Below are 12,416 nucleotides of genomic sequence, written 5' to 3'. Positions count from 1 at the left end.
CCACATACTGCTGCACAACAACACAGCACTGGGATACTCTTTATGCTGTGTCATATGTTTATGCAGTACCTGTATGGCATGTAAATGCTAGTTTCTGGTCTTGCTGCTTCATCATATATGTGTATATTGTAATACTATATAATAATATAGTTATATAGTGTTAATTTCTGGTGTGGTTGCACTTGTTTTAGTATTTCTACATTTCCTGACACTGCTGAACACTTGATGACGTGTTCAGACATACTGTATGACACCATTCATGTTCATTTCCAGAGTCGTTCACACTATTTCTGAAGCCATGTAGATTTTTCTTTATTAAAGACAATGGATAAAAAATAAAAAGGCAATGAACAGTCACACACAAACTCATTTGGAGTGTTTCCTCAGACTGCATCTGTCAGCAATAACAAAATGACATGATTACTTGGACAAAGATTCTGGAAAGCACTGCATTTATGATAGAAAATAAGCTTTTTTTAAAAGTCGAGCTTATAAGTTTAACATACAGTATTTCAAAAAAAACAATGTTCATCAACAAAAAAAAAACGCCACTAAGATAGCACCTTACAGCAACACAAGTCAATTGTCAATTCGAACAATTTTAACATTCTTCGCAGTCATACTGTAAATGACGAACTGAAAAACAAATGCCAAACACAGAAGACAATCATGGGTATAGAAGATTAGCTGGCTCTGATGATAATACTCATAGCACTGGAATATGAAGCTTAACTGTTTTCATCATTTCATAAAAAAAAATCTGTCACTATGCTTTATGTGAAACCTTTTTTCACACGATCATATACAATTAAAACGTTAATACCTAACTTACCATATATCTCTTTGCAAAAGTAATCGTTTAATGTTGAACTTTTTGTATTACTAGAGCTGTATATAAATTAAGTCTGAACCTGTCTCCATTCCATATATAATGCAAAACTTCTTAACAGGAATTAAACCATGACGAAGAGGAGTTCATGGGCAGATTTGCAGTAACAGAATGACATATAGTGCCACATTTTGAATTGTTTCAATTAGCATACACATACTAGTAGAGGTTTACGCATATTCAAATGTGATCCTGCACAATACACCGTTTTTCAAGTTAGCTCCATGGCTAACTAAGTTTGGACAACTACCACTGACAAATCAAAGTAGCTGAGCTTGTCACGTACCTTAGGGAAAGTACAATTGTTTTTAACTGGCACATTTTGAGCAAAATTAAGTTTTACGTGAAAAAAACCCCCCACAACTGCAATCACGTGTTTGAAGTCTGTGGCATTTTAAAAACAGACACTGAATGCCATTCTGTTATGAGGAATCGAACAACACTAGCGCAAGACTGGTAGACGTTTCAGCGAGTGAAAAGTTGATAAATGTGTTCCCCAAGAAACTAGTGATGCAAGAAAGGTCATAATATGATGAAGAATATATATACAATACAAAATAAATAAATATATCAATTTCGAAAAGAGATACATCTACGAGTGCAGTGTGTGCGAGGGGATGAGGGTTGGAGAGAATGTTCCGGGAACATTCCGTATGTACAGAGTTCACGTAACCAGCAGAGGGCGCTGTGGGGCGGCCTCAGAGATGCTCACTGACAGAAGGGTGAGGCGGTCGGGTCAAAGGTTTTAAACACGTCCTTTAGTGGTCTGTCCATCTCCTCATCGTCCTCTTCCTCGTCCTGCTGCTGCCGCTCCTCATCCTCCCCTACCTCCATCTTCTCCTCCTTCTTCTCCTCCTTCTTCTCCTTCGCCTCCTCCTCCTTCTTGTCCGGCTCCTCCGGTGGTCCAGCCGGGGCCTGGCTCGAGGGCTTAGCCAGCCGGGGGTCGTTGTAGGGCGGGCGGATGAGGCCGGCGAGGGCCTGGATGGGGAGGTTGTGGACGGCTGGGGCCGGGGCGGGGGTAGGGGCGGCGACGGGGGAAGTGGGGACAGCGGGGGCCGACGCTGCCGAGCCGGCGCCTCCAGCTGCGGAGCCGTTCGAGGGGCTGTCAGAAGTCTTTCCCTCGGGCCCCGCGCGGCGCGTGGGGGAGAGCTGGGCCGGGGGCGGGCTGCTGCTGCTGCCGCTGCGCTTCCCCAGCGCCGGCTTGAGGATGCTCGTCTTTTTGGGCGGCTCGGAGGGCTCCTCGGCGGCGGCCTTGGCAGGCTGCGAGGTCTGGTTGCGGGGGTCGTACAGGCTGATGCCTCCCAGGAGGGTGGTGGGGCTCTCTAGACCCGCGCCCGTCGAGGCAGCTAGCCGCGGGGCATAAGGGGGGAGCTTTTCGGGCTCCGCTCGCACTGCAGTGGTGGCGGCGGCGGAGGCAACGACAGACGAGGAGCTGGATGACCCTGCAGAGCCTCTCAGCAGCCTGGGGTCCAAGACGCCGCCCGCCCCCGACGAAGAGTCCTTCAGCGGTGGCGGCTTGGAGGAGGAGTCCAGGCTGGACGAGCGGCTGATCCGGGGGTCCTTGTAGGCGCGCGGGTCCAGCTGCTTCTCGCCACCAGGTTTGCCATCCGCGCCGGGCCGACCGGCGCCGAGCCTACCGACGACCCCTTCCTTCAGACGCGCGGCCGCCAGCCGCGGATCCGGCGTCAGCGCCGTCGACGTCGGGGACACGTGCGAGTCGTTCAGCGGCGAGCCGAAGGCGCGGTTGAGCTGCGCGTCGGCGATGAGCGGCGGCAGCGGCAGGTTGATGGACGTCTCCTGCTTGGGCACCAGCAGCGGGATGAGGTCCTCGGGCGCCCACACCACCGAGTGGGCGAAGGCCGGCCGCTGCAGCAGGATGTCCACGCGGATGTGGCTGAACTGCTTGAGCTGGCAGCGCGGGTCGCGCAGCGAGGCGGCCGCCGAGGCGCTGGGCTCCAGCGGGATGAACACCGCCCGCTCGCGCAGCTCCCGCTCGCCATCCTCCTCGTCGTCGCCGCCCGCCGACGACGACGAAGGCGCCTTGTGCCCGCCGCTGGGGTGCCTGCTGTGAGCGTCCGGCTTGGACAGCCCCGCCGAGGGCTCCGGGGGCTTCAGCTTGCGCGGGTCCCTGGACAGCCGCGGGTCGTGGACGCCGGGCTCCGCGTCCGTCTTGCGGGGGTCGGCGGCGCGCTGGCGCGGGTCGGCCTTGACGCGGGGGTCACTCGGGGGCCCCTTCTGCAGCCTGGGGTCGCTCGGGGGCAGCTGGGGGGGCTTGGCCGGACCCTGGGCCTGCTGCTGCTGCTGGCTCTGCTGGCTCTTGAGCATCTCGTTCTGCTTCTTCAGAGACTTCAGGATGGACGAGACGCTGCCCCCGCCGTCCTCCTCGTCACTCGAGTACCAGTTTGTCGTCTCATCTGGAACAGTAGATGTAGAAAGGGTTGTGCATAGGTGTCTATTACGCTAGTGACAAATGGCCAATGGTCTATTTAGATGTGGGGTGATCCCAGCAAAAAGTCTTGGAATGAGTTACTGATTTACCGGGTACCACTAGGGGGCAGCAGATGTAAAACTATGTCCAACAGTCAAAGCACTTTAATAATAACAAATGATGCCACGTTGGGACAAATCACTTCATCTAAACACATAAATGAAGCAGGAAATCAAGAGCTATGAACATTCCTCTCTTACACTGATATAACTACACCATATGACAAGCCTCAGTATCAATAACCATTCTTCTATCCCTACAAATGTTACTACAGAGGAATGCAAAAAAGGAATAAAATAGTAAGAGTAATAAAACCACCCGACAGGCCCTATTTGGTCAAGTACACAGCATGTCCAGTAGGTGGCGTGTGTCCATACCTCTGTCCCTGCTGGCAGGCCCAGCTCCCTGCCCCTCTGGTCTCTGGGGATCAGCCTGCTGCTGGAACTGCTGCTGCTGCTGCTGGTGGAACTGCTGCTGCGGCGGTGGCTGCTGCTGCTGCTGCTGGTGGAACTGCTGCTGCGGCGGTGGCTGCTGCTGCTGCTGTTGCTGAAATGGCTGAAACTGCTGCTGCTGCTGCTGTGGTGGTGGCTGCTGCTGTTGCTGCTGGGTGAGGTGGAGAAACAGGGCCTTCTGCACAGCCGGCAGGAAACCCTGCATGGACGCCTGGGCGTCAGGGCCAGCCTGCTGCTGCTGCTGCTGCTGCTGCTGCTGCGCTTTGTGGCTGTCATCTGTGAGTGACAGCACACGAGAGGAAAGAAGTGGGAGAGAAACAGAGGATGTTTCAACACAACAGAAGCAATGTTGTTGTTTTACTGCTGCCAACAGGCAGGATACAACATTCTTAGAACGTGCATTCATGTAACAGATTTTCATATTCAAATTTCATCAGACATAAGGACAATCAGACATAAGGATGTGAGACATCTTTGTGGCCTACCTCCAGGACCCGTGTTCTGATTGTTCTGGTTGTTGAAGAACGTGTTGAAGAACTCGGCAGGGTTCTGACCCATCCCAGGGAAAGGCATGTTCTGCGGCATGTTCTGCGGCATGTTCTGCTGCATGTTCTGCGGCATGTTCTGCTGCATGTTCTGCTGCATGTTCTGCGGCATGTCACACATTGGGGGGAACGGGGGCCCCCCCTGCGGTCCTCCCATCATCCCCTGCGGCCCTGGGGGCCGGTTCATGTGGAGCATGTTCCCGTGGAACGGTGGAGGCGGCCCGCTTGGAGGCCCACCGGGAGGCATGGGAGGGCCCTGCCCAAACCCAGGAGGAGGCTGCTGGCCTGGGGCGTTGGGTGGGGCCCCTGGGCCCCCGTGCGGAAGAGGCGGAGGCCCACCCATGGAGCCTGGGGATCCCGGCTGAGGGGGCAGAGGGGCGTTAGGGCCTGCCTGGCCATCCTCAGTGAATTGGGGCGGCCCTCCATTGGGGGAGTTGTTGTTGTAGAAACCTGGCCGGTTGCTATGGGGAATAAACAAAGAAGAGATGACGGTGTGAGTGTCAGGAGTAATTCTACATCAGTTTGAAGAGGCAGATACTTGTACGATGTAAAAAAATTAAAAATGAAAAGTGCACACAACAGAACATAAGATGGCCTTTCAACTGCGGCTTTGCCAGAGTGACCATCATATGATTCATGAATAGTCCAATTATTCTGATAAGCTGAAAGGTACCTGAGGCCAATCTTCTGTGCCAGGTCCATGGTGGGCTGCACTTTGATCTCAAACAGAGAGGGGATCTTTTTGCCCCCCCCACTGGTGTCCTGGGGGCTACTGGATCCAGGCGTGGGTAGTAGACCCACCCCAGGCGGCGGTTTGGGGAGGGGTGCGATGCCCTGCTTCCGCAGATCCTCCAGTTCCAGCTCATCTTCATCAGCGTTGTCCTCCTCTGTGTTGACGATCTGAAGAAGAACATAAACACGATGTCATTGCTGGTAAGAACAACTGGTTCATAGAGCTTGTAAAATGGATTGTTTTGGTCCTCGCTTCGTGACGTAGCCTAACATCACCTCTAATGTTAACTGTAATCCACAAGCGTCTTGAGGCTTATTGCTTAATTCTATAGATAGATAGATAGATAGATAGATACTTTATTGACTTACGTGGCAGTGAGTAGAGGTTCCCTAAAGCCAAACCGAAGTATCAGCACGTCTTTATGTGGTCGGATAGAGAGTCCAGAATGAATTTAATCGAGTCCGTACCTTTCCGGAAATGTTAGTAAAGTGTTGTGAAAACGTTGCTAGCTGCAACAGCGACATTTCCGGAAAGGTACTGACTCGATTAAATTCATTCTGGACTCTCTATCCGACCACATAAAGACGTGGGGATACTTCGGTTTGGCTTTAGGGACCCTCTACTCACTACCACGTAAGTGTAGTGTTGTTTGGAACAGTAGAAGAGGTATAAAAATAGCGTTTTGTAGCGGCGAAATGACATGCCCGAGTCACCTCCAGGCTAACGAGTTTTGGCTAAAAACGGTGAGCTCGAACTTTCTCAAAATACATCCGAATGACATGATTTTGGTGTCAACTCAACGTATGTACTCCCAATAGTCTGAAAAATTGATCTAAAGTGCATTTCACTCCGGATTATCCCTTTAAGTACAAATACACATTTTAGGGTTTTTCTTTAAATGCCACGCCATCATGGTTATTGTTATGGCTATTTGGCAGACGCCTTGGTCCAAAGCGACTAACAAATATGAACATAAGAATATCATCCTGAGTGTTTATGACTTGTACATGTTTGTCTGGGTGGTGGCTTACCTTGTCTAAGAGTTCCTGTGTCACGTCGTTCAAAGCATCATGGGAGAATTTGCAGTTGTCTCCCTGGTAGCACTTGGCTCCCGTGTGAAAGAACTTGCAAGGGTACTCCTGTGCATTTGGGGTCAAGGACTGCATCAACGTACGTACATCAACAAGGCATCTGTACAATATCAAAACAACAGCAAAGAGTATAGTGGACGACTCTATCAATAAAGGAAAAGAGGCCGAAAAGGATATTGTGCATATAGATGCAGTTGTCTCCTTTGCTGCAGTAACCCTGGAGGTAAAACTTGCACAGCTCTTTTTTCTTGTCGGGAACAACATGCTCATGATCAAACTTGCACTGGTCACCCTGAGGAGGAAACAAAGACAAATATAGACCTGATTAAGTGATAAAGTTGGGTTATTACCATTAGCCATTGCCTATGACTACCTCACAAAGTCAAATGGCCAGAAAATAAACATTGATTCATATGAAAGAATTAGTAGTGGATGATTTACTTTGATGCATCGACCCTCCAGGAAGTATTTACAGATGTATCTGCCATTGTGTTCCACCGTGTGCTGATTGATGAACTCTTGAGTCATGATGGGACGCTTCTTCTGGAAGCCAGGTGCGCCTTTCCCTTCCTAGGGTAAACACCGCTTATCAGGTTATCTTCAACTCACCAGTGTGCTCTGTTTCTGTTCAAATACCTCATACATTCCTCATACCTCATATATCAGTTGATCCTGTGTGACTCAATTATATGACACATTTTAACACTAAAACACTACTTTGAAATAGTAGGAGGAAACAACTATGCAAAATCACATCAACAAACTGAAACATTTTCTTTTTTTTGTTCTGTCTAGACTTTTAAGAGACGAGCGCTCACCTCTGAGCCGGCGGAAGAGTGTCTGGCTGACTTGGGCCCCTCGGTAGCCTGGTCGGCTCCTCGGCCCTTCCCTCGGCCCCAGTTCTTGCCCTTCTGTTTCTTGTTCTTGGGCATCGCGCCACCACGGCCCCTACCCATGCCGCCTCGGCCTCGCCCTCTCTGGCCACCGACTGCAAGCACAGAGGACATTAGTTATCAAGGGTGATGCAAAATGGCCTCCATTTACGCACCTCTACACTTACAATCCACAATAAGAGAGAAAATGGAACACTGAAAATGGTGTCATAGTTCTGTTGATAGAGAAGTGAGATCAGGCATGGTCTAAAATTCCATTTCTGTTACCCCATTAAAATTAATCTGTGCCTTTTTTCATAATGGCAGCAGTTATATATAAATATGACAGGATTATTTTATACTCATTGGGCCCGTTTCCCAGACATGGATCAAGAATTCCGAAAGTCAAGGCTGTTTATCGGCGGAGATCTTCATTGAAGTACTCTTTTAGTTTAGGACCAGGCTTAATCCATGTCCGGGAATGCAGCCTGTTATATTTATCATGGCAAAGAGACTGACAAGGCAATGACTTACACCCACACATTTACACCCCTTTTACAAAATATCACAAGATCCCTTGTGGCTACAAAACGGTCAATAATATTTTCTTCTAATAAAGTATCTCATGTTGGAGTTGCTTCAGGTTAATCTATTCTGAGGGGGTAGGCTTTCTTTGGACGACTCTTATAAGCAAGTGTTGGAAACTCAGTTGTGTATGAATTCTGGTGACACATTGTTATTGCCAAATTTGTGTCAGACACACATGCAACATGATCAGCATTCTAATCTCACTGCACTAAAACTGAACGGTCATTTATTCAAAGTTCAAAACCAGGGTTCAACTTCAGCAATGGCCCGCTGGCCTGGAGTAAAGTTAAAAAGCATGTCTGCAAAGTTGGTTTGGCCAGTCACTCGCCTGTCAACATCACGGGTCAGATCATCTCACCTGTGATGCTAACTGGTTGGAGCTACAGTAATTTCCCACACAGTGTTTTATGCAAGTTAAAAGAAACAAAACCATATAGACACCATATTAACTGCCCCCCTGTATTAACCTCATAGCGGAGGAAATTTTGCAAAATCAATGTATAAGCCGTGGCTAATAGTCGGGAAATTACGGTAAACATGTGAGGCTACTAAAATAAAAAGGGAATTCATTACAATGTAATACATTTTGTGTAAAAGTGACTTTTCTGGGCCAGTGTGTGTGTGTGGAGGGGGAGGGGATATTACATTGGACACTGTTCAAAGCAGAACTACAGCTCAAGGTGCTCCTTACACTGCGGTTTCTGGAGGCCCTTCATGCCCTGCCTCTTGCCCTGGTCTTTGGGGCCTCCCTTCCCCGGGCCTGGGGAGCCGGTGCCTTTGGCGTGTCTGTACTGGGACAGCTCCTCGGAGAAGTCGTCGTCCTCCTCATAGTCGCTGTAGTCGCTGTACTTGTCCACGTCGCTGCTCTTGTGCTGGGCTTGCCTCTGAGCTTTTCCGTGCCCCCCACCGGACTCACGTCCATGCTAGAGACATAGTTTAAGAAAGACAACAAAAAACATTTAAAAACATTAGTTATCATGAGTTAAGTTGTAGTTGTTTTTCCAGATCTTTTTTCCCTCTATAGAGATCGAAATTCAAGCAGAAATGCATTCAGTTGAACACAGGGCCATTTCTGGGTACATAAACACTACAATCCAAGAGGCTGTGTGGCTGGCCTACCTGTGAGAACTGGCTGTCGTAGTCACCACGGTAGGGCCCCTGGCTCTTCTTACTCTTGGGCCTCTCCTGGCGGTCGTAGTCCGAGTCGTAGCTGTCAGAGCTGGAGCTGCTTGAGGGAGAGTGGTGCTGGAAGAGGAGGAAGAGAAGGTGAAAGAGAAGAAAGAGGAGGAGTGAAGAGGTTAAGAGAGGAAGGAGAGGAAATCTTAAGGGGCCCCATTACTACAGCTGTCACCATGAGCATAAAACCACAGTCTGCAGTCATTCCCCACCTTGACAATCCCAAATTACACTTTAAAAATAAACAAACACTGGTGAGAGCTATCAAACCTTTTTGACAACTTAGAATCATGTTGAAAATATGTGAAAAATGTGTTCTGTGATTTGTTATTGTTATTTGCTACAGTATATGCCCATCTGTACGGAAAATGAACCAAGCGATCAAAAACTTGACCTGTCGGGAGTAAGAGACAAACAAGAGGCATAACGTGAGATTTGGGGCCAGATTACAGGACGCCAATTTACCTTCTGTCTCTCCCGTCTCCTCCTCTTCGACCTCCTCGCAGATTTCTCTCTGGAGCGGCGGTGCTTTTTGCGAGCGTGCCTGTGAGCTTTGTCCTCTCTCTCTTTCTCCTTGTCCTTCTCTCGCTCCTTCTCTTTTTCTTTCTCTTTCTCTCCGTGCTCCTCGTTAGCGGCCTTCCCTTCCTCCTCGATGCCGATTCCTTCGTCATCGATTTCCCCATCTTCCAATTCACCATCCTCCCTTAAAAGACAATTCAGACAACAATCAAAAATCACATGTAATCTGTGAGTTTATACAAATATTTACAAGTTGCTATTTTGTGGTAAATCACACATCACAATAAGGGTTACGTCGTTGTATCAAGTTCCCATATCTATACACATCTCATTTCCAGAGCTTCAGTCACTACAAATACAACTCTTATCTTAAATAAAAAGTCAAACGTGGATTTCTGTCAGTAACTCGGCGATATATAGACGATGAACATCTGTTAATTGCAGTGTAAATACTACTGTTATATGCTAAAAGGCCTGCAAACTACAGGTATATGTATTCTGACTGACACACAAACATGGCCTCTTCATAAGATCAAGAGTGTAAACTAGTGACCACAGACATGTACACTACAGTAAATATAACTGCCATCATCATGTGCGGGACAGTAGATGGTGTTTAGAATAACTTCCTAAGCTCTTAAACTGAGCTATTATCACCCAGAAAAATATATCAGTGTTCATAACAACATTGTAGTCTACTTGTAACTTGTGAATGAAATACAATGAGGTATTCCACGTTTGACAGGCTAGGACTTGAATAATGTGGCCAAACTGGGCAGGAGTGGGAATTTTAAGTGGGAATACTGTGGAGTAAAACATGGGGCTTTCTTTCAGAGGGAAACATCTCTTGTCATAATTCTGAGAATGGGTTGTGACAATTTACTTTGTGGCCCAAACGCACTTAAGGGGAACCAGTATGATTCAACATTCCATCACTTCAAGTCCACTTTTAGTCTTGAGGCATGATTTCCAGCCTTCTGCAAACTCTGGCTAACTGACAAAGATCAGTGGGACAGCAGGGAGGGAGGTGGCCGTGGGGAAACTGAGAATTTGTGGGTTTCCTCAGTTTTTTTTTTTTTTTCATCCAACAACACATACTGTGTGTGGGGGGGGGGGGGGGGGGGGGGGGGCTGTCGGACCAACAGAAGTGACTGCACAAGCATGAGAAATGGACAGAGGCAGCTGGGGGTGGCTGGGGCTCAACTTTGTCCAATGGGTGAATAGAGGATGTGAACTGAACTTTGAAACAGCTAAGTCAACATGATTCGTATGCTCCCTACAGGCGACTGCAATGGCATTCAAGAGTCCTTCTTTAGAATGGGTGATTGTTCAGAGTACCATCAACTGCAGTGTATGGGCACTACTGTTTCATTAACAGTGACAAAAGCTTATTCACTCACATACACATAGACAAATACAACACATGTCTATCAGCACAACTATTTAAAACAAATAGCACTTCACATATCAATCATAATGTACTGGCATGCAAACTTGATTTCTGTGAACAGGGATGGGGTAAGTAAGTGTGTGTGAAAGACAGAGTGAAATGGGGTAAAGAAAGAGAGAAGGAGAAAAAAAAGATATTTTTTGGTCCTATTTTCATGAGGGGGAAAAAAAGAAAATTGTTGGCTTTGTTGAGAAAAGGCCTCTCCAAGGTGTACCAAGTCCCAGCTTCCAACTATAATGAAGTATTATCAAGTATCAATTTCGCATCATCACTCTGTCAACTGCACTGAACTGTCATACTGCAAAATTATGACTTTTTGGTGAAGTAACCTCTGCCCCAGTTTAACATGTCAACAGAAGACTGTACACAGCAGGCTACACCCAGCAATACAAAGTCTGGTCATGGGACCAGCTGGTAGTTAACAGCAGAGCAACAGTGGGCTGCTCTGTCCCAGTACACCTCCTAGTCTTCCCAACAGCTCGAGCGACCAGAAGGGCGTGCCAAAACATGTGAACGGGCGGGGCGTTATCTACGTCACAGTCGCATAATATGCAAATGCCTTAAAGACAACAAGCTAGTATTATATTACCTGTATAGTATTTTTCCCCCTTTTTGTATGCTGTTACCAATAAAATATGAACTGTTAGATTACATCGAATTGACGGATGTTCTACATTTCAACAATCTATTTAAGTTCACTAATATAATGGCACGTTCAAAGTACTGTTGACAGAAATATTCACATGTCAAGGGCGGTGTTGAGAAGGAACTGCCCTTATCTTCTGTCGGAGGGAAAACTGCAAATTCGCTATCGCTAGCACTGCAGCATTAACAAAGTAAATGGCATGCACGAGAAGATGGTTATTAAACGGAGCGGGAAAGGCCTGTTCTCACCAAAACCCACAAAACGGCGCAATTGTCCTGTACGCTAGATGCTCGAGACTAGGAAAAGAATAACAGTTACTCAGGACGTACAAATGAACCTGTACAGAAGAATGTTCAGATAAGAATGTTACTCGACCTTTCATCCCCTGCCAGTTCAGAGTCTGTCATGTTTTTGTCAAGAACAGGGGTAGGGGGACTGGAGAAAAGGCTCACAGAAGCCATGATGGTTGGAAACGGAAATGCCCTTCTCCGCAACAAGACTGAGTTGCATTCAGTCACTCAAAGGAGACGTTGGCTCGTGAGAGATGATGAAGGATTGTTATAGTCTGAAAAAACTCACGGTTACACGTCTCAACAATGAGACAGTAAACAGACATTATCCTCTCATTTCAATGATGATGTTTTAACGCTGTAAACACAGCTTTGATACCCCATCTTTGTTAATATCCCGTCGGATGACAGCTGTCTTGGTGAAATATTGGAGACGGAGGGTGAAACAAACAGAAATTTAATCATTTTCGCTGTGCTCAATTTCTTCTCTAGATATGGCGCCCGAAAGACATTCGCAAAATGGCTGCGAGAAAGCATTGAAGACAATATAGCCCTCCTGGTGCAGAGGTGGACCTATCAGATCCAACGAGCCACCAGCGAGGGAACCAAACAGAAACGTATAATTGGCTAGAATTGTAGACCCAGCCCACATTTTACAAATGTTTGCAATTCTATTG

At 47.6% G+C, this 12,416-nt stretch overlaps 1 protein-coding gene across 1 annotated transcript; it reads right to left on the bottom strand.

Annotated features, from left to right (window-relative positions):
• Positions 1-294: 294 nt before the first annotated feature.
• On the bottom strand, positions 295-12,241 carry LOC134063648 (zinc finger CCCH domain-containing protein 6). The gene is made up of 12 exons (XM_062519274.1): positions 11,825-12,241; positions 9,300-9,537; positions 8,778-8,903; positions 8,350-8,581; positions 7,017-7,186; positions 6,640-6,768; positions 6,376-6,490; positions 6,139-6,248; positions 5,048-5,274; positions 4,315-4,835; positions 3,755-4,105; positions 295-3,303 (listed from the first exon to the last, which is right to left on the bottom strand). The coding sequence occupies exons 1-12, from the start codon at positions 11,908-11,910 to the stop codon at positions 1,598-1,600; spliced, it is 4,011 nt and encodes a 1,336-aa protein (XP_062375258.1). The 5' UTR covers positions 11,911-12,241; the 3' UTR covers positions 295-1,597.
• Positions 12,242-12,416: the final 175 nt, after the last annotated feature.

Source organism: Sardina pilchardus, chromosome 18 (genome assembly GCF_963854185.1).
Source record: "Sardina pilchardus chromosome 18, fSarPil1.1, whole genome shotgun sequence".
Lineage (NCBI taxonomy): Eukaryota > Metazoa > Chordata > Actinopteri > Clupeiformes > Clupeidae > Sardina > Sardina pilchardus.
Note: the sequence above shows the minus strand (reverse complement) of the source record. Positions and strands in the feature narration are given on the sequence as shown.

Excerpts from the sequence above, each read along its gene's own strand:
- LOC134063648 (XM_062519274.1), bottom strand. The coding sequence starts at position 11,910 with ATGGCTTCTGTGAGCCTTTTCTCCAGTCCCCCTACCCCTGTTCTTGAC. Across the intron at positions 9,538-11,824 it reads GAACTGGCAGGGGATGAAAG|GGAGGATGGTGAATTGGAAG; the intron begins GTCGAGTAACAT and ends TTGTCTTTTAAG. Across the intron at positions 8,582-8,777 it reads ACGACAGCCAGTTCTCACAG|CATGGACGTGAGTCCGGTGG; the intron begins GTAGGCCAGCCA and ends CTATGTCTCTAG.